This window comes from Nyctibius grandis, chromosome 3 (genome assembly GCF_013368605.1).
Source record: "Nyctibius grandis isolate bNycGra1 chromosome 3, bNycGra1.pri, whole genome shotgun sequence".
Taxonomy (NCBI): domain Eukaryota; kingdom Metazoa; phylum Chordata; class Aves; order Nyctibiiformes; family Nyctibiidae; genus Nyctibius; species Nyctibius grandis.
The window spans coordinates 74138964-74153833 of NC_090660.1; the positions used below are offsets into that span (position 1 = coordinate 74138964).

The window sequence follows — 14870 nt, forward strand, 5'->3', positions numbered from 1 at the left end:
GCAATTTAGATATGCAACTGACTGTTCATTTAAGGTTCAAACTTCTTGAGTTTGATACTTTTTTCCAATACTGCGGTTGTTGAAAGATATTAAAAACCCAACATATATTTAAATCAAGATTTCTATGTGAGTAGTAACAGAAGGTCACAATATGTTCAGAGAATTCAAATATATGAATGTTCTCTTATGAATACTTACTTCTTGTATAGATGGAGTTGCAGATGGGTTACCAGATGGGATACCTTCCTTCCAATATAGTTATATGTATTTAAAAATGGATGCAATGCAATCATATTATTTAAATCAATTCTGTTATTACTTTTGAAGCCATAATGACAGCAACTATTCTGTAACAGAGAAATGTGGCAAGAGGAATGTAATTTCTTGCTGTAGAATTGTTGGTCTTGTCTGAGATCTAAAAAGGCTCCCTCCAAAGAAAGGACCTTAAACCAATTCTCTCTTCTTTAGGAGATTGAATATCTAACAAGTAGCATGCAATACAGTTCAGGCAGGACACTAGATGTCCAGGAGCATGTGAAGCAGAACTGGCTAAAAAGAAATGACAAGAAGAACATTTTGGGACATAGCTGCCTCAGAAGTGCTCTTCCCTTCTTAACAAAAATCAGTTCTTGTGCCTGTGCCAGAGGCCCAGCACATCTTGGCAGAAGCATCCTTTTCCACTTGCTTAGTCTTTTGCCCATTGATTAGCTTGCTCAGCTGGGTGTTATTAATGTTGACATCACCACAGCACAATATTTGAAAATAAAACAAAAGACAGGTCCTGCCCAAAGAGTGAAAAAACAGTACACACTGCCACTCTATACACCCTTTTTCAGTGTACGTGTTCTCTCATCAGCCTACTGTACTTTAATCATATTCTCATGCTGTACCTGTTTTGGGTCTTTATTTTTCAGATTGTCATTCATTCTCCTGTGAAAAGTCATCAACTAGCAAGAGCTCTTGTTTCAGTCTCCTCCCCTGCCTTCTTTCTCTTGTCAATTCTGATCAGTCACCAGTATAAATTCCAACATCCTTGCTGGTGTTCTTACCACCTCTTTGGCAGAACAAGGCACAGAAATTAGTGATAATAGTAATCACACTAGGGAAGTTTTGGGGAAAGGAAGCAGGGCCACTTAGAGGCAGTTCCCCAGGACCACGTCCAGGAGGCTTTTGAAGATCTCCAAGGATGGAGACTCTACAACCTCTCTGGGAAATTTGTGCCAGTGCTCCGTCACCCTCACAGTGAAAAAGTTTTTCCTGATGTTCAGAGGGAACCTCCTGTGTTTTAGTGTGTGCCCGTTGCCTCTGGTCCTGTCACTGGGCACCACTGAAAAGAGCCTGACTCCATCCTCTTTGCACCCTCCCTTCAGGTATTTATAGACATTGGTGAGATCCCACTGAGCCTTCTCATCTCCAGGCTGAACAGCCCCAGCTCTCTCAGCCTTTCCTCACAGGGTAGTTGCTCTAGTCCCTTCATCATCTTCGTGGCCTTTCACTGACTCCAGTATGCCCATGTCTCTTTTCTACTGGGGTCGCTGATCTGGACACAGCACTCCAGGCATGGCCTTGCCAGTGCTGAGTAGAGGGGAAGGATCACCTCCCTTAACCTGCTGTCTTTACTAAAGCACATCAGCAAGATAATTCATTTCGCCCCCCAAATTCCTCTGATTAAAATCAGAGATTTTCTTTCTTTGTCACTATTGGAAGAGTCAGAAGCTGCAGATTGTCCGTGAAGGTCAGGAGTGCTCTGTCTGACCACTTGTATCTTGTACATGCTTTGCTGTTATCAATATTAACACTGCCAGATCCAACAAGCTAAGAAAACAATTCGGCTTTTAAAAATTGTCTTTTCTTGCCTTGGAAGCTAAAAATTCACACCACTGTTGAGCAATGATGCCAGTCCTTTCATGTATGTATGTGTACCTACCAGTCTTCCAGCTCCAGGCTCTTAGTTCCTGAACTTGCTATGAGCCAGGAAAAGGAGGGAGCGGTGGGAGGAAGGACCGGAGTGACTCAGAGTTCTTCAACCCTTAGCTCTGGTTGTGTGTAACTGTAGGCTTCTGAAGCAACCCTGGACAGCCTGCTCTGTCTGGGCCATGTTTCAAATTTTTTATAGGCTGATATGCAACTTTACATTTCCAGACATGTTCTGATTTGTCTGTTCTGAAATGCATGAAACATAAAAATGAAATGTAAAGTGTAAGTAAGACTTTTTAGATATAAGATCCTTTGGGACTAGGACTGTATTTTAGTTTTGCATTGCCTGCTGCAGTGGAGTTGTGGTGCACTATTAGGTGTTACAATACAAAAAATAAAAATTAATGAGAAGAGTGAATAGGCATTAAATAATATATTTTATTCTTCCAAATTAAATAGCTTATCTGACAAAAGAGTTATGACAATTCGTTAAAGTTTGAGCCTTTTAAAGATTAATTAGAGTGTGCTTAGGATATAGAACCGCCAAAGGAAAAAAATAGATTTGCAGAGATTGTGTTAATTTCCTTCAAACAAAACAATTTTGTTTGAAATACAGGTTACAGAGCAGCGTTAGCTCAGCACACCAGAGGGAGCTGTACCCACACGCAACTGCGGGTCTGGGTACGTGACAAGAGCGCACAACACTGATGGTTTTCTTGATACTAGGATGTATATAAGTACAGAGGATTTGGGTAACCTCAAAGTGATTTTATTTTCTTCCTTTTATATTTTTCCCCCTTAATTTATTCTTACCACTAAATAGCATACTTTTGTTTATTTGTTTTGCAAGATTTATAAAGCCATTTCAGAGTTTGAGATCACGCAAGCTGATTGAATAATCTGGTTTATTGTGTTCATACAACATAGCAGAATTAGCTGTACCTACTCTGTTGTTGTCCTGGAAAAAATGTTTTGACTATGCTATTTTGACTCCTCATAACTGTGAAAAACACTCATTTTTTAGGTTGAAATGTGCCTTGCCTTATCCCCATCCAAAGCTGAAATTTGAGGGAATGTTTGAAATTGAAGAATATACCTAAGAACAAGAGGAATGTTAAAATCACATGCTTCACATTAAAAAGCAACCACTTAACAATGTTTTTTGATCAGCTGTCACGCTGTTGCTTCCTTTTCCATAAATAGTGGTTTTATACGATTGTAATTAATTACGCTTGTTTTTTAAAAAATTATTGATGTATAGTTCCAGTCTTGCAGTAGAATCCAAGCACAAACACACTAACTTTTGCCAAAGCAGACTTTACTGGGTTTTGGGGCTCCATGAATCCAGTTGCAGGACTTTAGTCTACATAAAATTGTACTGGGTGTCTGTGGCAAGATTTAGGTAGTGGGGGGCTGCAGGGGATTCCCTGCAGCGGGGGAGGTCAGGGACTGCCTCATGCTGGATACAGCCAGCTCCACAACAGACCTACCACAGGAGACAGCTGAGCCCATCAGCCAAGCTGGTGGCACCTCTGGGAAAATATATTTAAGAGCGAGCAAAATGCTGCATGGCAGTGAGGGGAAAGAAAGGTGAGAAACAGCCCTGTGAACACCAAGGTCAGAGAAAAAGAATGAGGAGGTACTCCAGGCACTGGAGAAAAGATCCCCTGCAGCCCGTGGAGATGACCATGGTGGAGTAGCTGTTTCCCTGCAGCCCATGGAGAGGACCACACCAGAGCAGATATCCACACTGCTGCCCATGGAGGACTCCACACCAGAGAAGGTGGATGTTTATTGAAGGAACTGTGGTCCATGGAGAGGAGCCCACGCAGGAGCAGGTTCTCCTGACAGGATCAATGGCCCATGGAGGACTCACACTGGAGCATTTTGTGAAGGACTGCAGCCTGTGGGAAGGATCCATGCTGGAGCAGGGGAGAAGTGTGAGGAGGAAGGGGCAGTGGAGAGGAGCTGTTATGAACCCACCACAACCCCCCATTCCCCATCCACCCTGCACCGTTCAGGGGTAGGGGTTAGAGGAGTCGAGAACAAGGGAGTGAAGTTGAGCCTGGAGACAGGGTGGTGAGGGGAAGGCATTATTTTAATATTTGTCTTTGTTTCTCACCATCCAAATCTATGTTAATTGGCAATAAATTAAATTAATTTTCCCCAAGGTAAGCCTGTTTTGCCCATGATGGTAATTGGTAAGGAATCGCTCTGTTTTATCTTGATCCATGAGCTTTTCATCTTATTTTCTCCTCCTGTCCTGTTGAGGAGGAGGAGTAAGAGAATGGCTGGGCAGGGGTCTGGCAGCCACCGAAGCTCAACCCACCACAAAAACGTATCATTTGGAATTGGGCGATCTGGGAAATGAACTTTTTGAGTTCAAAGGATGAACTATTTGTTTCCAAGGATGGCATCTCAAGAGCAATTGTTTTTTTAAGTCTCTGGCATTTAGTCTTCTCTATTGCAAATGGAAAGGAATGGCTCTTCAGACTTTTTCATGATATAAGTTAGAGAAGCTCCATCAGAGTAAGAGAAGACAGCCTACATCTTCTGGTTTGATATAAAAATTTACAAGAATTCAAGAGGAGTCCTAAAGGGTCTTATTCAGTTAATCTTCTGGAAGAGACTAGTAAATCTAAGCCATGGCTGGTCTCAAAGAAGTGAACTTTAGAGCAAGACTACTGTATCTTTAAACAAGTTTAATAAATTTGCATGGGAAAAAAGACAAACTCAGGACACCATCAAGAGTAAAGCACAGAAGAACAACTAACTAAATACACAGTTGTCCCATATTTTTTGGTGTCATTAACTCCCAGATATATCAGCCTTTAGGCTCATGAATGTTTTATTTGTTCTTTCACAGGTCTTCCTGAGAGATAACCAATTGGATACTGGGCAAACAAACAAAAAGAGTAATCAGACTCCGCTGACCTGTTTAACCTTGATTGTGAAGGATGAAAAGCAGCAGCTGCTTTCCATGGAACAAGGCTTCTGGTGGCACTTGCTTCTTTCCTTTTGGATTATATTGGTGTAAAGACATCAAGATATTGAACCGATAATGTTGTGAGTTTATACATGCCAGACTCTGTTCCATCACTTTTTGAAGCAGGTATGTTATTTGAATTGCCTTGCCTTATTTTTTCAGCGCAAATCCAAATGAATTATGGGTATGGTAGAAGAAAGACATATTATTACAAGATCTGTGTAAGATAGTTCGTCCTGGGTAGTATAAAATTTGCACAGAAAAAGCTGAAGTTAACTGGGGTCCCATGCTCTTAGAAGATGTGGAATTGTTATCAGAATTTGGATTGTCTTTTAATATATTTTATTGTCATTCAAGCAAGTAAACAATATTTTCTTGTCTCTGTTCCACGGGAACAAAAATACATAGCTTGAAAATAGGATTCTAGTGTAATTTGAGCCATGAGAATGGACCTAATACTAAAATTGTAACTGTTATATCTTCCTCAATGAAGAGAGCATAACTTTTTTCTAGAAAAGTGTCATCTCATTGTGCTTTTAGTATTTTATACGACTGCTTTAAATAAGTAAGAAATAACTTCGAGTACCTAGACCTTCAAGGTGATTAATCACTAAAAGACTGAATAGGGTAGTGAGTTTAAATTTCCATAGCTGACTGGTTTATTAGAATTATTTTATGAGAAAGTACAAATTACATTACTTTTTAGTTCTTCAGAATAAAATCCGCCATAACTTTAATTTTGTTTTGTTCTTCAGGGTTGCCATTTAGCTTATTGGCATTATGTAATGGAATTTTTAAATAATGCTGTGTATCTGTGACTTCACATGGTTGCCCACCATTATCTTGTGCATTAACAGCTTGATGTGCCTTGCATGATTCCAGTGTGATCAGGACAGATCCCAGGATTATATTAAATATGCTCTGGACATGCCATTATTAACAAGTAGCATTGTAACTACTGCAGGTGGTAAAGTAATATCTCTAAGCTCATATATAATTTCATTCTTAATTGCTAATTTAAAAACAAAATTTAATCCATTTAGTTGATGGTTTGTGTACGACACTTAAAAGTAGAGAGGAATTTTTTTCAGCTTAATTTTGTGTTATCTTATTAGAAAAAGAAATCATCAAAGTAAATATGAATAAATTTAGGTCTCCCAGTGAATCAGATACTATGTGCCAGAATTATTCAGTTTTTTATATACCTGTGTGTACTTACATGGTATTTAGTTTTCTTTTTGATATTGAACAAAGTTGAAGAGCTTAAAAGTGTTACATGGCTGGTGCTGAACCAAAACGTGGCCTAGTAAATAATATATGAATAATGACAAGATAGTGTTTCTAGCTCAGCAATGAGAAGGGTGAAATAGCAGAGTGGGTAGTCTTACCTAACAAAACAGGCTCTCAGAAATTTTTCTAATGGCTGGGGTTACAGCTCACTTTTAGGGTTTTTCTGTGACTACTTCTCAACATTTGGAGAAGGGTGCAACGTACAAAGAAATAAAGAGTTTGTGGTGAGAGTTTTGTCGAGGCAAGTCTGCCATCAAAGAGCTGCAGCTTTCTCTTGTGAATGATAGGTATCTGTACCTGGTGTTTCAAATTATGGTTTATATGAGTTTCTTCATGCCATTGCCTAGCATTAGCTAGGTCTAGTTTAAAAATGTTTGGTTCTTCAAATCCAGAGGGATGAACTATGAACTGTAAGGAGGTAGTAGAGCGACTCAGTGGAGAATCACTTCTTTGTCTGCTTTGCCTCTGTGATGAAAGAAGGAATGGGCGATAAATCTGAAGTGGACTAAATCTGTCAGCCTGTGCTTAGCCTTTACTTGCACTATACTGTAAGGGCACCTTGTTAAATTTATCATAAGCTCATGAATTCAGCCCAAAGTCTTATCTCTGATACTGATTGATGTCAGTATTTCCCATGCATAAGTTTGCAATAAATGGTTACTTTTATAATACTGATGTCAATTCTTGGTATCTAGTCTCATTGCCTAGGTCACATGCCTCAGGCACATGAATTGGGAATGCTGTCATCCTGAGCACCCTTTAGAGGTAACAGAGAGAAAGTTCTTGGTCAACTGTCCTCTGGGTATGTATGTCTGGCTGTTGACAATATAAGGAGTCTAGTTTGGCTAAGCTTCAAACTTAATCACTCAGCTTAGGCACCTAAAATTGGTTAGTCTGAATCTGAGTCCTTGTGTTGAGAAAGCAAAAATTCACTGCTGTGTTGCATTAGGTTATACTCAGAGGTACAAAGCTCTTACTCCACTGCAAGAAGCCAATAGCCTTAACAAATAGTAGAATTATTCTTCTAAGACTTAGAAAAGATAGATGTAAACAAACACAAATAAAACTAGGTGGAACTACTATGTGCAGGCATTAATGCTGTAAGAAATTTAGTCATTTATTTCAGTGAGAGCAATATCAAGCTTTTAATATGAGCAGTGATACCTAACACAAGAGCTTCTGGTTTTTAGTTTTGCTTTTCCATTTTCTCAAATAATTTTAAAATATCTTAAGGGATGGAGGATAACGTAGAGGAGGTTTTATTCTAGTTTCACTTTCATGTATTTTTAACCTTTTGCTACCTGATTAAAATCTATTAAAATGAACAATAAGAAATATTATCCATATATACTTGCAGTCTCTGCTATTTTAAATTGTTTTCTTCATTAGCAGCTTTGGTAATGCAATGCTAACATGGCTGAACAAAGGCAACGTACTTTGTCAACATCAGGGGAGGCGTTATATGAAATCCTGGCCCTAGAGAAGGGGGCAACACATGATGAGATTAAGAAGTCCTACAGGTATGTGAAATGGACTTTGCCACATGTCTAAAAATGCTTGTGTGTCTAGCATGATTATGATGGTAAAACCTTTTGAGGTACCTGCACTGTAGACTTTCATTGTTACCATTTTTTTTTGCACTGTGAGCCTGAAAAGAATCAGGGGTGATGCCATGTGAATCTGTTTATTTCATCCCACAAGCAATCTGTGTGCTTCATCTAAAATGTTTTAATCTAGCTGAATGAGAGGTCAGACTGATAGGATAAAATAACACAGGCTATGCTTGTGAAGTGCAGTTTTTGAATACTGTGTGCAGTTCTTGTGTTACCAGCTTTTCCTGAAGTATGTTGAAAAGTAAAGCCAATGCAGAAAAGTGCTGTAATAATGATTCAAGAACTAGAGTAAGAGACATAAGGAGTTTGATCAGTTTACCTTGTCATAAAGAAGACGACCGATAGATTATTTGATTATAGTGTGTGGTATTTTTGAAAGGGAAAAATGCTAGGTGTGAGAGGGTTCTTCACTTTATGAAGGCAGACATAACCAAAACCAGTGCTTGGAATCTAAAAGCAATTTGAGCTGAAAAAGAGGTACGTGATTTTAACAGTGCGCATAACCAACCACTGAAACATACTGGCACGGGAAATGGTAGGCTCTCTATTGGAAAAGAGGAGAAGGATTTAAGATAAGTTTTACTCAAACAGAAGTTATCAAAATCGTGAAAAGTATTTTGTTGAAATGCAACAAGACCTAGAAGTAAGACTAGAAGATTTTATGGGTCATTTTGCTCTTAAATCTGTTCTGCTGCTATTAAAAAGAGAAAGAACTTTAAATGTCATGAGTGAAATAGATGTTCTTGACATCAAAATACACCAGACGTGTACTGCAGATTTAATAAATATAGTAAAACTTTTATTACGGCATCATTCTGGGTGTTGTTGTTTGCACTGTATTACCAGTCAAACTTCACCACAGCTTGCTTTTCCTATCAAATGCAAGAATATATTTGAACTGAAAAAGAGGTTCTGAAATAGATCTACTTGCATCGTTGTTTAGTTTGAATTTTGTTGTGACAAATCGCATATCTCCCACTTTCTGTTCCTAAAGGCATATATTCAATGGAGGTGGGAGAAGTAGTGAATGTTCAAACTCTTCACACAATGGAAGTAAAACTATTAACATCTCATGATTTTGTTGTCTTGCATCACTATACCACTGAGGGATAAACTTACTACAGTATCAAATTCGCTCATGACTTGCACCTTCTGTGTCCCTGTGGTATAGCCTGGCTGCAGAAACCATCTTCTGTATCAAACCTCATGTTTTCCTGTTGCTTTTACATTTAAATTTATGGAAAGGAGGCCTTCTTTAATCCCCAAAGGAGAGAGTTGTCATGGAAGAATGTAGAATGGAATTAACTATATTTAATGCTGAACATGAAGAAGGATGATTTACACAGTGATATATGGTAAAACTGACAGTGGTGCTTTACCCATCTTTATTAGTAATTATAGCAAAAAAAAAAAAAGGCTGCTTATGACTAAAGTGGAAATGTCAGAGGGATTCACTTTTAATGGAGTAGCTGTAAATATTTGCAAGATAAAATGATGAGTCAGTCTCATAGATTTGCTTTAATTATCTTTTAATTTATGCTAATCCAAAAATCTGCTGCTGAACTGGTGTTCTTTGGTACAAGGTATAAAACCAGCAATACCAGATTCTGAGTTTCCTGCCATTATTAATTAAGTCAGTATTAATCATACTACCACAGCCCAGGGCAAAATTTACTTTTTAATAAACATGACAGAGGTACCTTTCTGTGCTTTTATTTGGAGTTTGGCACGCTCTAATTTATCAAGGAGTAAAGCTAACAGGCTTCTAATCAGCAGAATTTGAAAGGAGATCTCTTTATGTCCAATATCCTACAAAAAAAAATCTTTAGAGACTTTTTTTGGCATAATTACTTAAACTCGACTTTGAGATCTGCTTTCCAGTCTGACAATGAAGAGACTGGAATGTGCAGAGAGACACCGCATTTCTTATGTTATCCTCAAAAGTTTGAAAAGATCCAGTTTGATAGACTATTTACAAAAAAATAACTACATAGACAACTCTGTGAGAGAGTACACATTGGTGGTTTACAATTTTATTAGAAAATGTGTGCAGTACTCTGAATGCCATTTAATGACTACGGAAAAAAGAAGGATAATTCCTTAACTCTGCTTATGCCAATGCCCTCTGCTACTACTGATACAGCCCTCGATGCTCTCCTCCTCTGGGCACATGATGAGCTTGGGCCCCAGGCAAAGGGCCCTGTGTCCAGGCAAGAGGAATGAAAAGCATTGGAGAATGCGGGCATCGATCCCGCTGCCTCTCACATGCTAAGCAAGCGCTCTACCGCTTGAGCTAATTCCCCAGTTCACAGCCTCTGCCTCAACTCCGCTCCCCTCCCAGGCACCCAGCCCTGACCCAGGCTGCCCTGCACCCGAAGCCTGGGCCTCCCACTGGCATCACTCTCACACCCACTCACCCACTCACTTTCCTGATGGAGGTGCCCCTCTGACAAAACCAGAACTCAGGGTCAAGTCACTTGGGAGCCTGAGTGCATCCCCACCACCATGTGCATTTGGCTGTCCCAGCTCAGAAACAACTTGGAGCATGTGCAAGTGGTAGCCTTGCATGAAAATGCTACAAGAAGCCTCAGCAGGGACCTGGCCTCCTTTGCACAGGAGATAGATACTTTGAAGCTGAGCCTCTTGCCCTTGGTACCTTCCTGAGAACCACTGGATCTGGGTTGCAGCTCTGCCTGTGCCTGCACACATTCCCCATCGATGCTGAGCCTGGCCATGACCTTTGGACTCAAGTAGCCAACCTGAACTGCCACCTGCTTAAGCAGGACCATGGAGCTGCCTGTCCACCGCACAACTGCAACTGAAGCTTATGCAGCCTTCCCACTTGATCCTGAGCAGCCCTTTTGGCCTCAGCCACCCCGTTCTGACCGAACAAGTGCCTCCTCCTCAGTGTGAACTTTGCTGCTGAAAAGACAAAGGTGCTGCAGGGTCTGGGCCAGAGCCAAAAGGGCACTCCTTCAAGCTGGAGTTGAACCAGCTGTGTGAGCCGACACAGGCAGGATGCAGGAACAGCCACAAGACCATGGATAAAATGCAAAGAGCAAATTTATTCCCGTTACCTCTCAAACCGGGGGATGTCCAAAGCAGCACCCAGGGCAGAGGCACGCAAGCGGGGACACAGGCACTGCAGAGCTCGGTTCCTACTAGAGAGCGAGCGAGAGATTCTGGGCCTGCTGCTTTCGCCTGTATATTAGGGGTTCCTTGCAGGCAGTAGTTTTCCACTGTGCTTTGATCTTTCTCACAGCAGGTCAGGAATCTCAGGCATGAACAATGAGGTGCCCCTGAGTCTTATGACAGGCCTATGTTATCTGAATGCAGATGTTCTACTTGTCCAGCACACAAGACTAAACAACGGTTACTAGTATGATATATGTGTTTTTCGACACCCCAGGTGCAAGTCACTTGAGCGTGTTTACAATCTTCCTCGCCAATCTTCCGTTATATTCCCACATTCCACCCCCTCGCTCAAGAGACCGCTTCTCCTGGGGAGTACAAAGCTGGACGTGTACATTTGGGCTTGAGGGGTATAGAACAGAGTAATATACAGAAGCATGCAATAAATACATATAGGAAAATGAATAAACATATATATCTATAGAATAATACTGTAAATCAAGTGTCCCAGTCATCCTGTCAGGGAATGAAACCACTCAGCCAGCCAGGCACCATCAGTAGATTGTTCCATTGGATGCTATAAGTCCTGGAGATGTTGAATGTTGTCCTCTGTGCTGGCTGGTTTATCAGTGATGTTGAGGCTGCATTTATGGTGTTGGAGGAGGAAGTAGTCCATTGTCAATCAATGTTGTAATGTTCATTGCCATACAGTCGTTACCTACTCAGAAAAAATAGCAAATGAAAAACATCAATATCACAATCGCTTACCATAATATAGTTGTATAATACAGCTACTGGCATGCTAATGAAACACATTGTTAAAAGATCTGCAGCTGTTGATCTTCCCTTAATATAAAAAGCAGATGAGTTAGTTACACCAAATCTAAGTATTTACATTTTGGCCTTGCAGAAATGCATCCAGGGCATGTGCTTTTTTCAGATTGAACTTCAGTTTGATGTTGGGTTTGTGACACCAATAACACCATTCCAATGCTATCTCCACTAGATAAGGTACAGGTATTCGTCGACGATACCTGAAATACAAGAACTCGAGAATCCAATATCAACAAAAGATGTAAAATAAGAGGAGAAATGCATGCCAATCTATTCCCAAAAATTGTATGGTAGTACAAGGGCCCTGTATTTTCTTTGAATTAATTGCCCAGCCTTGGTCCTTTAAATGCACTTTCAGTGATTCAGCAGCTGCTATCATTTGGTGGCAGATGGAGGGATGGTGTTTGTATCCCTGAGGCAAAAACTTGGAAAGTATATTGGTTTTGTTGCCAGGTAAAGGCAAACTGGTCTTGGGTTTCTGAAGCAATGGCTAGCGAAAAGAAAGCATTAGCAAGGTCTATCACCACTCTCCAGGGTTGTGAACTTTTGCTGATTTTCTTTTTTATAAGAGTAACCGTGTCTGGTACAGTAACTACATGGGGTGGGGGAGTGGGGGACTTCATTCAATTCTATGTAATATACAGTCATTCTCCAAGTGCCAGCTGGTTTGGGTAATTTCCTCCTCCCCCCCCTGGAATACGATACTGTTTTTACTGTTATCACCTTGGCAGGCACAGGCAGCACAACAGGATCCCACTTCGGGAATGCACACAAGACAGTTATAGATCGAATAGCAAATCCTGCTTGTGAAGTTCCAAAGCAGAAGCAACCACTTAAAGTTTCAACTGTTCGTCCTGTCAACATATCAATACTCAAGAAATATTCTTTAATTGGGACAATTAACACGGTCGCAGTAAATGGTGTAGCATTTTCTATTGTTAAGGTCAACTTAGCTTGGAGGGCGGGGGTCAGATTTCCCCCCAGTCCACAGATCTGTGATGTGGCGTCTTTATTATTAACAATACTATGCAATACAGTAACTTCAGCTCCAGTATTCACCAGAGCTAATACATGTAACCCCCACCCCGCCCCAAGACTGCCACTTTATAGTTCATTTGCCAAGTAGTGTCGTGCATTGCGGTGGCAGGAGGGGCGGAGGGTGGGCGCGGAGTTGGTGGTGGGGCTGGGGGTGGTCGGCTTTTTCGCGTAAATGCTAACTTTTGCCATCTGTGAAACATTTCTGATGTTGTGATCCCATCTATTTCTGACCGTGGGATGCCGGCTTGTACAAAATCATTCCACATTTACCGCACCAAATTAATACCTTCTTCCAATGTGCACCAGCTTACAAGGGATGACACTAATTCAACAGGTTCTGCATATGCTGTTAAAACTGCTTCACACAACCACTGATACAGCGTAGGTGCAATAATGGCTCACCCATCAGGGCCCCTGACACCTTGCAACTGAGCATATCCCCGCTGTACCTGATCGTCATGGGCTACAGGGCTTAATAAATCTTTTTCACCTGCTAATAAATGAATAGATGAAGCCTCACTGTCCCAAGCTCGCAAAATCCATGCCAGTATGCCTTCCCCACTCTTCTGCTGATAGATATCTAAAAATTCCCTTAATTCTTTCGGAGTGTAAGTACGTGTGACCTGCACTTCCCCGTCCACTTGTTCCTGCTGCCACCTTATTTGTATGAGGGGTCGTGCTTCCACCACCTCCCTGCCTTTTAAGTCTGGATCAAATTCAAACTCAATCTCAGAGTCCGAGGATTCACTCTCAATATTTCCATCCCGTTCCTCAGGATCCCATGACCGTTTTGCAGTGAGAGCATCAACTTGGGAAATCGAAACCTTACTTTTTCCATATTTATCCCTTCGTTTATTAGCAATAAGCGCTACCAACCGCTCTACATTATCTTGCAACTCATAGCACCGCTCTGCTTGAATAGTAATTACTTCACGTGCAATCACCTTTGCATCCTGTAAAGTCCCAACTTCCTTCTCTAATTCTCTCACTCTACTCCGTAATGCAACATTTTCACAGTGAAAAGCTCTAAGACCAGTAGCTAACAACCATCCCAATCTCCCCGCTAATTTGCGAGAAGAATCTGATGCCGTTTTCCATGGCAACCCGCGCATAGCCATGTCAATTGCCTGGGGGGATAATCACCACCCCGTCATCTATTTCAGGCCATGCTTCTGGCGGAGCCTGTGTAGCCAGGAAAGTGGCCACAGGGGCCCAGTCCTCAGTATTGGGCCATCCTGGAATGCAGGGAGTCACCGTCACGGCCTACCCAGTCCCTGACTTCTTTTTCAGCCATGGCATGACTGTTCCTGGATCCTGACGACTATGCCAAAATGTGTGAGCCGACACAGGCAGGATGCAGGAACAGCCACAAGACCACGGATAAAATGCAAAGAGCAAATTTATTCCCGTTACCTCTCAAACCGGGGGATGTCCAAAGCAGCACCCAGGGCAGAGGCACGCAAGCGGGGACACAGGCACTGCAGAGCTCGGTTCCTACTAGAGAGCAAGCGAGAGATTCTGGGCCTGCTGCTTTCACCTGTATATTAGGGGTTCCTTGCAGGCAGTAGTTTTCCACTGTGCTTTGATCTTTCTCACAGCAGGTCAGGAATCTCAGGCATGAACAATGAGGTGCCCCTGAGTCTTATGACAGGCCTATGTTATCTGAATGCAGATGTTCTACTTGTCCAGCACACAAGACTAAACAACGGTTACTAGTATGATATACGTGTTTTTCGACACCCCAGGTGCAAGTCACTTGAGCGTGTTTACAATCCTCCTCGCCAATCTTCCTTTATATTCCCACACCAGCGACCTAAGGATGGCCATGCAAGGGAGCCTACAGTCCTCCGCTATACCAGCTGAGCTATCGAAGGAATCATGGGACACCTCACGCCTGCACCACATACTCATCGAACCATTCAGCTCTCACACCACTCCCGCATATCGGATGAGTCTCTTCAGCAGGAAAAAAGAAAGATTTGCCTTAGACCTACATTGCTCAGAAACTCTAAGGCCCACAGCTCCTGACCAGGAAAGACCCAGCCATGGTGGCTCGCTCT

The 14870-nt window shown here is 41.5% G+C and overlaps 1 protein-coding gene across 1 annotated transcript in view; it reads left to right on the forward strand.

Annotated features, from left to right (window-relative positions):
• Positions 1-7606: 7606 nt before the first annotated feature.
• DNAJC5B (DnaJ heat shock protein family (Hsp40) member C5 beta) overlaps positions 7607-14870 on the forward strand; it is a 42310-nt gene continuing 35046 nt past the window's right edge. Inside the window, exon 1 of the mRNA XM_068396905.1 lies at positions 7607-7713. Within this exon, the coding sequence (XP_068253006.1) occupies positions 7607-7713 (107 nt within the window). The remainder of the gene's footprint in view (positions 7714-14870) is intronic.